The sequence below is a fragment of the Aspergillus brunneoviolaceus genome (assembly GCF_003184695.1).
Source record: "Aspergillus brunneoviolaceus CBS 621.78 unplaced genomic scaffold BO95scaffold_121, whole genome shotgun sequence".
Lineage (NCBI taxonomy): Eukaryota > Fungi > Ascomycota > Eurotiomycetes > Eurotiales > Aspergillaceae > Aspergillus > Aspergillus brunneoviolaceus.
This window is the reverse complement of record NW_020290851.1, coordinates 25,226-37,897: the sequence shown is the minus strand read 5'-3', so window position 1 is coordinate 37,897 and position 12,672 is coordinate 25,226. Positions and strand designations below refer to the sequence as shown.

The window sequence follows — 12,672 nt, the reverse complement described above, 5'->3', positions numbered from 1 at the left end:
CTGGCACAACAACAACTACTACTCTCATCGCCAAGCCATCATGGCTGTCAAGATCCCTCAAGTGCAACGAATCGACCGCTCAGACGTGAATACTATCATACAAGCAATCATCCAAGATGGCTGTTGTGTGATCAAGAACTTCACCGATGCAGCGACCGTTCAAAGAGCGAACGCGGAAGTGCAGCCATATCTGGAGGCCGATAAACCATGGAAGGTACATACCTCACACCTCCTTGATCAACACCTCTCCCCTTCTCCGGTACTTCATCGTTATATCCCAGAAATAATCTAACAAGAACCTCCAGGGCGACCTCTTCCCCCCTGAAACCCGACGATGCACCAACCTAGCCGGCCGCAGCCCGACCGTGCGCGAGACCTTCCTGGTCGACCCCCTCGTCCGCGCCCTAACCGCCACCTTCATCGACAAGACCACCTCCAACTTCTACGGCGAGACGAAACACACCTACACCAGCGAAGCCATCTGCTCCATCGCGATGACCTTCGACATTGGGCCCGGCGCCCAGGCCCAGCGCCTACACCGCGACGACAAGAACTACCACGTCGACCACGCGGATCAATCCGCGGACGGGTACCGGGTGGGCTCCGACGTGATGATGGCGTTCATGGTGCCGGGGGTCCGGACCACGGTGGAAAACGGCGCCACCCTCGCCATCCCCGGCAGTCATCGGTGGGGGTCGGATCGGGCGCCCCGGCTCGACGAGGCGGTCGCCGCCGAGCTGGACGTGACCGACTGCTGGGTCATGCTGGGCGGGCTGTACCATGCGGGCGGCGCGAATGTCACCACCGCGGAGCGCCGCATCGTGCATGGGATGTTCTTCTCGCGCGGGTTCCTGCGCCAGGAGGAGAACGTCTACCTGGCGAATGCGCCGGAGGAGGTGCTGTCGTGGTCGCCGGCAGCGCAGCGGGTCATGGGGTATGGGCTGTCAAGTCCGAATATTGGGTTCGTGGGGTTCCAGACACCGGTGCAGTATCTGCGCGGGGAGGCGGTGGAGGCATTCGGGGATTTTGACCCGTCGCAGGAGCAAAGGGTGGGGAAGGAGAATGTGATTAGCGTTTAATTGGACTGCGGCATGGTTGGATTGGAAATTTGATGTTCTATGATTGTTTTGAGGGTTTGGGTTGTGATGCAAGGGATGCAGTCGAACGAAGTAAATGAAGTAATAATGCGACCAACAGAGGGTAGAGTTGGGATTCAGCTACCATGGGTCAGGCGGAAGACTGTTCTATACGGTAAATCTGAACGGGATAAACAGTTAAGCGTCTAGGACAGCTCTAAGAAGATTCATGTGATAATATAATGAGTAGAGAAACAAAAACAAAAAGAAAAAGTAAAGCCCAACGCGGGGGTTGAACCCGCAACCTTGAGATTAAGAGTCTCACGCTCTGCCGATTGAGCTAGCCGGGCTTGCTTGTTGAAGCATGTACCATAAGAATGTTGTACAATCTTAACTCAACCCTACAGAGGCATTATTCTTGCTTGTTGCCTGCCTCAATGCCCTGTAAGTAGCAGGTAGAAAATAATTGCTTGCCACCAAGTCGGGGCCATGATTTTAAGCAGGCGGCTTGTGATCTTGTGAAAACTCTCGGGCTTTTATCTGACTGCGTGACTAACTGTGCACGCGGTAGGCACTGCTTGGTGAAAATATTGCCTCTACCTAGTCAAACACATATTTTAAACTGCGGCGGAATTAGCCTGGGGTCACTCGTTCACTACCAACATCCCACGGGCAGCAATAAAAATGACCACGCCTACGAATACTGTCCCAAAACCCCACCACGCAACATAAAAGAACCAGAGTTGCCAAAGTGCCAATGCAAAATTTCCAAGGACAGCGGCCCGAGTAATGGGCACCATCACTTGACAACCCGAGATGCAGCTTCTACCCGACGTCAGCCCCGATGCTGCTCAACGCTACGTTAATCTATGACCAGCAGCCCATAATGCGCGTCGATGGCGACAACGTGACCAGTCCACTCGTGGCAGATACTTCATTCATAGATATCTCCGCTTACGGTAGGAAAATGTGGCGTTGCAGAACAGATCATGCATGCAGGATGAGCCATACTGATACATAAAAAGTGCCCATATCGCGAACAACGCGAAAGACTAACCTGCCCACATCTTGACACTGCCAGATTATGTGCCAGATCTGTGTCTCCTCCTTGATTATAGTACTTCCTCGCATCGTGCGTTAAGTGTGTCAAGGACGTGGCCGCCCAGAGCTGGTGTCGCAACTTCCGCAAATGCCGCCAGCATGCAGAACCCTGTCGTAGCGAACTGACGTCGGCTGAGAAATCGTAGATCTTGTAATATCTGAGCAAGCTATCTGGCTCCAGTACTGGTTTACCACTGCAGGTCCAGATACGTGACTACAGTGTTTTGTCTTGGAAGCGCATCCTTCCTGGCCGGATATCAAGAGCTGGGCATCTCAAACACCGACAACAAAAGTCTTGTGCCAGCATAACATCAGACTGAAACACATCCCCAGGAACATTGAAACAAAAAGATAGGTAGTGCTCGAGATGGCTAAATGCCAAGCAAACATCGTGTCCGAGAGCTGAACTCAAGACAGCCCTACGTCCAACAGTATTAATGAGACATCTCCCATAACACCGTGACCACTCAGACTAGTCCACACATGAACCATATGCAAGCTGTTACCTTGGGCGACGATGGAACAAACGTGGTGCCTGGTCAGGCTCTACGTGTAGGCAACCACCGAACATGAAGTCGAGTGAGCCCGGGCAAAAAGACGAACAGTCACTGTTGGCATTTCACCTGCCCAAGCCGTTATAAAATAGAGCTTCAGATCCCTCTCTGTGACTTCCCTATCAACCATCACACATACACATCACACACCCTTAACTTCATCCACAATGGTCCTCCTCGAGCTCCCCTCCGCGGGGAAACTCATCGACCACCTCATCGCCAACCGTATCACAGAAACCAACAAAGACCCCTACAGCACACAGAGTGATCGCCCTTTCTTCATCGCCGACACAGGGCCAGCCTTGAAGCTTTACAACCGTTGGCGACGCGCTCTACCCAATATAGCGCCTTTCTACGGTCAGTGTCGTCCCCTGCTTCATAAAATTACCCCCATCACGCACCCACACAGTCCTCCCACCGCAGCAACAGAATAGGCTGACCAGGGGTTATTGACCCGCTAGCCGTGAAATGCAACCCGGACGTGCGATTCCTGCGGTTTCTCGCCGATCTGGGCCTGGGATTTGACTGCGCCTCTCAGACGGAGATCGAGCTGGTCCTGTCCCTGGGTGTTGACCCCTCCCGCATCATCTTCGCACATCCATGCAAGTCCATCTCCGCCATTCGCGTGGCCGCTGCCCGGGGCATCTCCCTCACCACATTCGACAATATCGATGAGCTCGATAAGATGAAGACTCACGCTCCAAATATGCACCTGCTTCTCCGGATCTATGCACAGGACGACACCGCTGCCGCACAGCTGGGCAACAAGTTCGGCGCGCCGCTGGCATCGGCCGAGCCGCTGCTGCGACGGGCAAAGGAGTTGGGTCTTTGTGTGAGGGGGGTGAGCTTTCATGTTGGTATGTTATATCTTCTTTCTTTCTTAGATCTTTTCTATATGCCTATACCGGGCGATTTTCAAAACTCCCCCACATGCGTGCACCGGCAAACAAATAAGCGCATATAAGTGCGCAGTACACAGAACACACAGACGCGCAGACATATACAAGCGCGCAGATACGCGCACCATCCATTCACCTACCCTGTGTTATACCCCGCGTCAACTTGAGTAACAAGCCCCCTTTACACCCACAGGCTCCGGCGCCCGTAACCCGGCAGCATTCACAACAGCCGTCCACCAAGCCCGACACGTGTTCGATCTCGCAACCCACCTCGGCCTGCCACCCATGGACATCCTCGATGTAGGCGGCGGCTTCCAAGACACCAACTTCGAAGAGATGGCCGGCCCCCTCGCGCGTGCGATCGACGGAGCCTTCCCCGACTCGTCCGCCGTGCGCGTCATCGCCGAGCCGGGTCGCTACTTCGCCCGCACCCTCTACACAATGGCCTGCAAGGTGATCTCGCGGCGGCGGCAGCTGCAGCCGTTGCTCGACGAGTCTCAGCCGTACCTGTCCCTCACCCCCGACATGCTGTATTTGAATGACGGGGTGTACGGCAGCTTTATGTTGGTCTTGTTGGAGAATGAAGTCTTCGTACCTGACCCGACTCCCCTGAGAGGCGAGGAGAATGGGAAACTGGAGCAGCGCGCGATGGGGCCGCATCCGTATTCGATCTGGGGGCCCACGTGCGATGGGATCGACTGTGTGGCGAAGGAGGTGGTGATGGAGGGGGAGGTCAAGGTCGGGGATTGGCTGGTTTTTCGGGAGATGGGTGGTGAGCTCCCTCTTTCTTTCTCTATTCTTCCTGGTTGATGTTTTCTGGGGCCCTGCTGACGCAGTTTGTTTGCGGGATGTAGCGTACAGTGTGGTGAGCGCGACACAGTTCAACGGCTTCTCTAATGACTACGAGGTAATATACGCGAGCGACTATCTCGCTTCTGTGGGAGGACTGGGAATGACGGCTGCTGCTGATGCCCCAGGAAAGGTTTGGAAGTATCTGGAGTGGTTCTTGCCTGGGACTATTCGGGGATTGTGGAAGCAGAAGGCCTGAGGAGGTGGTGCTGGGTCATGGTGGATTGTTCACACCGAGGATTGATCATAGAGGGATCGTGTCCGTTGGTTCGGGTTGATTTTGCACATAGAGAAGCAGCCTCGTAGATGGGGGAGCAAAAGTGGCGGGCCTGATATCATTGTATCTTGAGGAAGCCTATGTAATGTGACTGGAATTCTGTCTTATGCATCTTACATGCGTTCTGCATGTTAATTGTAGACAGGATACTTAAAGTAGACATAATGGCACTCAGCTGGTGGAACCAAGGGCGAAGGAACCATGTATATAGCGCGCAGTCACGCCGGTTGGCCGTCGGCGACCCGGGAAGAGCCTCGTGTAGAGGACGGTATTCGGGGATAAGGCTTCAATCAATCAATCAATCAATGGCACTCAGCATGTAAAGCAGCTCTGAATACACAGAATCGGCATGTCAAACTTTCTATCACCACTAAATGTAAAGAGAAGATTTTTTTGGCATGAGGAAAGTGGCTGCTGATTCAGTGATAGGCTGTGAATGTGAATATACTACATATACCCAGGTTTTAAGCGCTTTGCGAATCACTTGCGGTTTTCCGGTCATAAAGCACACAATCAGAGCTCTCTACAACAACGGGCAAGATGGCCGAGTTGGTCTAAGGCGTCAGGTTAAGGTTACCTTAGCATTCAGCTTCCATAGCTTCCTGATCATCGTTTGATGGCGTGGGTTCGAATCCCACTCTTGTCATATCTTTTTCTTGTTTTGTCGGCTGTCTCGGGTACTACCCTACTACTATTTATTAGATCTTTTTTGTTTCTATGCAGAGCGTCCCCACCAAATCTCTCTTTCCTGGCTGTTACCTCGGTGCTCCCAATGGACCTATTCTTGTTGAATTCCAGTAACTGGCGGGAGAGCTGAACGAACTCCATCCCTATGAAGATTCTTTTTACAGCAGTCTATTCAAATTTCCGGAGGACGTTAATGAGTGATCATTTCAGACCACATCAGGCTATATGTGGACACAAATATCGGCATGGTGTGGTGTGAAGTGCGCAGCCTGAACATCAAGGCCGCAGGCCGCAGACAGGAATATTGCTTTATGAAGGAATTCTCTAAATCCGATTGCAAGGGATCTTTCATTCTTCAACACCGATGGGTAACCTTTCGCTAAGCTTGGCCGTCACCCTCGCGCTCCTGTACAGCGTGTTGATGTCTCAAACCCGAGAAACCAGCTATCTTATCATATATACCACGAAACATGCTCCGGTGGCTAGATTGAGCCGCCTCTTTCTCATCTGTGTCCGCTTCGTCGACTGGATCCTGACTGGCATTGGTTGGCTTGCTCGTGTCTTGCACCCCAAGCAGGTGGGCCAACTCGCCCGCTTTTCTAGCCAGGAAAACCTTCACCGGCGAGCCAATGCCTTGACTCTGTGGGTATACTTGTGTTGGAACTCGGATGACAAGCCATAAGAAAGCCACCGTGACCACCAAGGCGACGATTGCAGTGATTATCATGCCGAGAATGGCTGTATGGTCCGGCGGCCCGCTCATGCTGAAGATACTGACTGCAAGCCCCACCGGGAGAAAGAAGACGGTGGCGTAGGTGAAGCGAGTAACATCCCTCGCCTGGTTGAGGGATATTTCATTGTTCACCAGGGCAATCAGGAAGTCAACATGGGAGAGCAAGGCGTCGACCTCGCGGTCATGCTTGGCCAACTCATTAGTCTGTTTTCGAATAAGCATGCCATGCTGCTGCTCATCGCAACGGGTCCAGCGGGGCCTTTCTCGCCCCTGGGAGCTCTCCCGCTGTCTCCAGTCGTCTATCAACGTCCGGACCCCGGTGATACTGTCTTTCACCCTGCGTAGAACCTGGAATGTTTCATCCAATAGCTCTTGCTTTTTGTTCTTGAAGCTCATGGTCGAGTATAGATCTTCCCTCATTTCCGATGCACTGGGTCGAGAGTCTTGCTCAACCCTGCGCAGAATCTCCTTGGTGCTCTCGTGGAAATCGACCAACAGTTTGTTTAGTAAAGACAGCTCAAGCACCTTTCTTTGAGTAAAGCTGTGATTTTTTTGGCCCCAATCTTCCTTGCTTAGACCGGTACTGGCCGTTGAGGTCGCCAGGACATGACACGTCCAGTATCGGTCATACCAGTCACCCACCATGATCAAACTAAAGACATCATCTACCAGAAAACACCCGTTTCCGAGGGGTGGACACAGCTTCGAGGCTAACTGCCGGCTGTATCTGTGGGCTGGGGTAGCACCGCCCCCTTTGGACTGTCTGTGTGCGTGCAATCTGTCCCAAACCTTCGTGCCCCTGGAAATTGCTCTGAAGAAGCGACAATGAAATTCAGTTACCCAGGAGTTGGTCTCTACCACAACATCATCATGAAAGAAGCTTGTTGTGATCTCGCGATGTCTCTGGATAAAAGACGCGAAGCTAGGTCTGTCACGCTCAGGGGTTGCGAGGTAACAGGTGGCAGACATCTCGCCCGTGGGAGATGTGATGTACACCATTCGCTTCTTACTTTCATTGTATCGTCGTTTTTTCACTAGATGGATTTTCATGAGAAAGACGTTATCTTCCCATATTCCAAGCCGCAAGACTTTTGCGTCGACCAGCTTTTCTTTACGGCCTTTGCGAACATCAAGGACGAACCCCAATGGTTTCTTGCTGTGTTCCTGTGCTCCTATCAACAATGGATCCTCTTTGTTTGGTAGTTTTAGTAATATCATTTCCCAAACGTAAAGACCTGCATGAATTGATTCCACTTTTCCTATGTCTGCGCATATCGCTGACTCATCGCCTCCCTCAAGGCCAAGGGCCTCCGAAGCTTCCCCTATAATAACTTCCCTGTCTTTCCTGCTATCGGGAGGAGTAAAGTCAAGGAAATCAGGGTCCCTAAAAAGCCATTTGTCTGCCACATCCACGATTTTATTCACATCGAGAGATGTCCCGTAAGGGTTCCATCTTCGGAGGGTAATCGGGACCGACACCAGCTGTGTGCCTGCTCGAAGATGAGAGCTTTGGTCGCCTGAGGGTCTTGAATCACGATAGACGTACTGTTGTGCGGTAACGGTTAAAGAGTCAAGAGTCTCATGGTCTTTCGTTTTCTCCCCAGGCAAGACCTTATTCTCATTGAGATCTAAAGATTTCAAGAGGATGTATGCGATCTCGAATCCGGTATGGAAGTAAATGTCATAATCATTCTCGGTTTCGAAGATATATGCTTTTTTAAAGGCGTCGAGATAACCAGGAAATAGCCCAGTTGGGTAGGACGAAGCCAGCAGAAATTTTTTCGCTCGATTCACCATTTGGCCAGATGATTTTCCCCATGCCAGCCGATACCCCTGAAGAGACCACAGTAGAGCCAGTCCATACCGAAGGGGATTGGTCCACTCCACCTCGTCACATAGGCTATCGTCGTGTCTCGTCTGAATTTCCAGCATCTCATGAAGCAGGTCTTCTTGGTCCTCGAAGGAATCCCACAAGGCTCCGTAGTACAGTACGGTATCCCGCGAATGGAGCAGAAACCGCGTTTCGTTGGCACTGCGCGTAACACTCAGCATGCGTTTGTTGAAGACCTCGTTTCGGACGGTGAACCGCTTGATGTTCTCCTTTCTTATATCATCTGAGCTGAAATGGATGTTTCGCTCGCGCTCTTCTGCGGGGGTTGATTGACGTCTCCCGCGCTTCTCGGCCATCAAGGTGAACATTCGCTCCCGCAGCTTCGAAAAACCATCGAGGACTGCACTCTCTCTATACATGGCTGACGGTGAGATTCTAGCCTATTCAATACTTCCTCGATGCCTTTGAGAGCCTTCCATACCCACACATGATCCCCTAGCCGATAGTATGGAACATCAGAGCCCTGGAAGTGCTGCCAGGTGGGCGTCCGTCTGTTCTTTGTCTGATTCAACTGTAGGAACCACTCCTGGCACAAGTTTCCCAATCCTTTGCAAACAAATTCAAGGTCTTCTAAGTCATGAAACACCCTCAAATACTCAGTTGCTTTGATGATGTGGTACGGCATGAGGGTAGGATTGTTATTCGGGACCCTGGTGCTGCTATAACCCACCTTGATAATTTCGCCATCGATCCTAACATTAGCAGAAGAGGCTGCTTCAGGCTTCAGATTGAAGACCCACTCAAGGTAACCCTTGCATGTCTCTTTGATTCTTTCGCACAAACCGGCGGTCTCTAGACGCTTTTGAAGACGTCTGTACATCTCTAACATGAACATGAATGCAAAGCTTATATAGTCAGACATCGTGTTCGACCAAGCTCTGCTTGTCCTGCACGTTTTGAGGGAACTTACTAACTTCCTGATATGCTAACTCTATGATCTCCGAAATTGCCACAAGTGAGCGCTACACCTCGATTTCGGGGAGCTGGGGCGGAGGGGTCAAGCTCCCGTTTCGTGGCGTCGGTAGTTCTTGTATGGTTGATCTTCAATGGTGTCCCATCAAGAGGGATGCTGCACACCGATAGAATGTGCTCCAAATGGCGACAGCAATGCCAATTGACTCTATCCTTATAAGGATCAATTACGCCTAGTTGACCATCCGAGCTAGGTGACGGCGCCTTAGGCAGTTTTGAGATTGCCAGTGAGCTCCATTCGCCAGATGAGGCTACTTGCAATTTAAATGCTGCCGTGTACGTGACACTATCTTTCTGATCGACGAATTCATGCTCCAAAGCAATGGGCTGTGGGCTGCCTTCCGAGCACTGAGATACAGAATCAGCATGCTCTGTTGTCGGCTCTGGTCTGTCAGGGGTTCCAATAGGATGACTCTGATTGTCCTTGATTAGTCCCACGAGCACGCCAATCTGGCTCTGTTTGGAACTCCCTTGACGCTGGGCTTTCAATATGACGCAGTTCTCGGCCTGAGAATCGCTTGATTGATCCTCACACATGACATGTTCATATTATGTGCCAACCGCATGTAATCCAGATCTTGCATGACAAAATTCATATCCAGACTCAGTTTTACTGCATCCGGGCCGTCGGTGCCTCGATCAATCAACATCTGCTGCAAAACCATGCCATCCCGACACCAAGCCCGTACTGTGATGGAGAAGCCTTGCTTTGTCTTGTACTTGATGATCGCCAGCGATTGTCGACGAAGTCCAGCGTTGATAGCTCCGGTTGAATGCTTCCGTCCAACCGCAGCCCGAATCCGCAGTTGGCGTCATCGGCGTCCTTTGCAAGACGGCTTGCTCGCCTTGAGACAAAACATGCTTCTTCGCCGCTGTATTCGAGACACAGGATCTTCGATCGGAAGACCTCATCCAAGCTACGACCACCAGCGTTCTGCTTGTCTAACTCATCACCATCTTCTGGCTCGCTATCGTCTGAGTTCCTTTCGTCTAGGTTGACCTGGTCGGGGCTCTGCTCGCCCGAGCTCAGAACGGGACAGCAGATCCGAAGCAGGGAGCCGTAAGCCCCCACAGTTGCCGTCAAGCCCTGATCACCGAACGAAAAGTGCGTCGCGGGTTCTGGCGCTGGGTTCACTCAGTACCTATCAGTAACTATCCCTTAAAGTGCATCGGACCACATCGAGAACTATTGATCCTTACCCGTCTTCCAGTACTCATCTTCGGCCTTTTCCGGGGCCTCTTCCGGGGCCTCTTCCGGGGCCTCTTCCGGGGCCTTTTCAAAGACACTCATAACGAAATCTGAGGACTGTCGTGGTGGCGTCAAGCGTATTGGGTTTGCGTCTGCTTGGAAAACGGGAAATCCAAGTCGTACTGAGCCTTCCACCGCAGGTGCGTAGGTGGAGTGAATCATTGTATTATGGAGGCAGAGAGACCTTGATCGAAGATCGCGCGAGTCAAGGAGATAGCGTTTAGTCGGGGTTTCATCCACCCCCAACTCGAGTCCGGTCTTAGAGCGAGGCGACGGAGCTACGCAACTACCTACTGAACTGCATCTATAGTGCTTATCTGCGAACTACTCCGTGGTTGAGTTCTGTGTTGCGGCCCGACACGCGGCAAAAGAGGCAATATAAGCAAACAACCTTGGAAGCTTGCGAGAGGGGGAAGCATTGCTTTTTCCTCCGGTCATCCACTCGTGATCCATGATCGGTCCCTCTTTACCTGTATTGGGGCTATTGCAGGTGATTGATAGCCCAAAAGAATCTTTTCATTGGTCGATCTGGACAAGTCATTGCTGTGGGTGGGTTGGCCTCTTTCAAAAGTACCTACCATCCCATACCTAGTGAGGGTTAGTGCGTGTGAGGATTTGAGCGGTCGCATGAATCTAACTTACCGAATAGGAGACCCAGTACTCCGCCCGGAGTACTCGATAGAAAGATTGCCTCCCGAAGGAAATAATAAAGCGAGCACCTGACGTGTGAAATCCAAACTTATTGTTCAAATAGCCCCGTATGTTCTATTATGCTGGATTGAGATATCGGTTGAGTACTGAATGCTTTGCTTGTTTGTGGTTCCCCGCAAGGATCGCGGCTCAGCTACCTAAGCGACCTATATTTGGGGCGATCGTATCACGGCGTCTATTTGTTAGCTTTATTTATCCCAATATGCCATTGGCCGCCATCTGTGACGTGTTCCTAGTAGTGCTTGCAGCTGAGCAGCTAAACATAGGTACCTACCAGGTAGTCTGCGCTTTGACCTCTTGAACAAGGCATCTGGAACTCATAGTCATCGATTACCCCGCTTGAGCTCCTAGCGACACAATCTGGATGCCATTTTTGCTACAGCCTTCAGCTATGGCGTCTTTGTTCCCACCTCCTTGCTCATTATCATTTCAGATGATCCAAGCACAACATATCGGGGTCCATTCTTGGTCTCAGGCCCTGCTATGTTTCCGTGCAGTAGCATGGATGTCCACCCCCTGTGTCCCTTCTCCATGGGAAACGAGTTATGGTTCCTCAACGCACCGCTTATGATTCCGAGATTGGTGAGAACCTTTGATCTTCCAAGTCATAGAAGAAGAATCCTTTGGGATTCTAAATTCACTGCGATTGAAGTCTCCTAGAGGAGGTCCAATTAGGCCCTGCCATAACTTGATCGGTTGTTCCAGACCCTCGCTCGCCTCCCCAGCAACGTTCGCTATTGGACCATGTAGACCGCCTTGCAGCCGCTGAATCTGATCTTCCCTGAATGTATATCGAGGATAATCAACTTCAATTCCGGCCTGAGGCTTATTTCCCTTATCGCACTTCGCCTGATTAGACCAATCCTTCTATCCGCAGGCTAGACCCTCTCTACCGACCCCGTCAGCTGTACGATTCTCACGTCTTCCGACTACCCAAGCAGAGCAAAGACCACTCAGTCCACGGGTGAAACTCGAGTTCCAAGGCCCCCACAATCCCCAGTATGATATGCTTGCTCCAGCCGTCCAGATACCACACGGCGCTAATGCACTTGAGCAGGACCGTGCAATGCGCAAGAACCACCAGCGTAACGGACATCCTCTGCTCGATTGATATCACAAAGTCCTCGAGGAGCTGCAGCATTCACTCGGTGCTGAGATGTATGAATGCTGGCCCCTCTCTTGATGCAGGCCTCCGGAGTAGACCTTCATCGAGTCTGCACGCGATCATTTCAATAGCCAAAGTATGAATTGCCTGCTGGGTACAATCCGCGACCCGGAGGCTCACCAGTTGTCGAAGATCCCAGGAGTGGAACCTGTGCTCGGGCAGCTCACCTTCGTGACTCACACAGTCTAGAATCGAGAAAGGAAGGAAACTCTGCTGCGAGGACCTTCAGAAAATGACCAGGCAGAACAAAAGAGGGGCAGCCTCCAGTTGCCGACCGGCCCGGGGCCGGAGGGGGGCTGCCGTAGGGCGCGGGTTCGGCCCGTAGTGTACCGTTTCGATGGCTACCTACAATAATAGTACTGACTACTCCCAGCTGGCGGCTTGAGCCGCGCCCTGGTTGCATGCTCGATTCTTCTCCCTTAGTGTTGGCAAACTCACTGCCTTAATCAGACTGAAAATTACCAGAACATGTCCTTGGTGCCAAGGACCGACCGTTCTCCGAGCTTCG

General features: G+C 51.8%; 4 protein-coding genes and 2 non-coding genes across 6 annotated transcripts; 3 read left to right on the top strand and 3 right to left on the bottom strand.

Annotated features, from left to right (window-relative positions):
- Nucleotides 1-28: 28 nt before the first annotated feature.
- Nucleotides 29-1,079, top strand: BO95DRAFT_489570 (phytanoyl-CoA dioxygenase family protein; the record flags this gene model as incomplete). The annotated part of the gene is made up of 2 exons (XM_025590577.1): nt 29-214; nt 306-1,079. Exons 1-2 carry the CDS (start codon nt 41-43, stop codon nt 1,077-1,079), a joined length of 948 nt encoding a protein of 315 aa, XP_025436347.1. The 5' UTR covers nt 29-40.
- A 274-nt stretch (nt 1,080-1,353) lies between these two features.
- Nucleotides 1,354-1,426, bottom strand: BO95DRAFT_t314. Its single transcript has one exon. It is a non-coding gene; the product is annotated as a tRNA-Lys (tRNA).
- A 1,472-nt stretch (nt 1,427-2,898) lies between these two features.
- Nucleotides 2,899-4,778, top strand: BO95DRAFT_489568 (type III PLP-dependent enzyme; the record flags this gene model as incomplete). Its single annotated transcript, XM_025590576.1, has 4 exons — nt 2,899-3,088; nt 3,175-3,588; nt 3,824-4,402; nt 4,485-4,778. The coding sequence occupies 4 exons, from the start codon at nt 2,899-2,901 to the stop codon at nt 4,676-4,678; spliced, it is 1,377 nt and encodes a 458-aa protein (XP_025436346.1). The 3' UTR covers nt 4,679-4,778.
- A 512-nt stretch (nt 4,779-5,290) lies between these two features.
- BO95DRAFT_t316 lies at nt 5,291-5,402 on the top strand. Its single transcript has one exon. It is a non-coding gene; the product is annotated as a tRNA-Leu (tRNA).
- Nucleotides 5,403-7,796: 2,394 nt separating this feature from the next.
- On the bottom strand, nt 7,797-8,887 carry BO95DRAFT_377136 (uncharacterized protein; the record flags this gene model as incomplete). Its single annotated transcript, XM_025583238.1, has 2 exons — nt 7,797-8,273; nt 8,414-8,887. Coding segments are annotated over 2 exons (951 nt in total), but the record flags the coding sequence as incomplete, so codon positions are not given.
- Nucleotides 8,888-9,365: 478 nt separating this feature from the next.
- Nucleotides 9,366-10,949, bottom strand: BO95DRAFT_448433 (uncharacterized protein). Its single transcript, XM_025587843.1, has 3 exons — nt 10,931-10,949; nt 10,240-10,876; nt 9,366-10,164 (listed from the first exon to the last, which is right to left on the bottom strand). Exons 2-3 carry the CDS (start codon nt 10,448-10,450, stop codon nt 9,683-9,685), a joined length of 693 nt encoding a protein of 230 aa, XP_025436344.1. The 5' UTR covers nt 10,451-10,876; nt 10,931-10,949; the 3' UTR covers nt 9,366-9,682.
- Nucleotides 10,950-12,672: the final 1,723 nt, after the last annotated feature.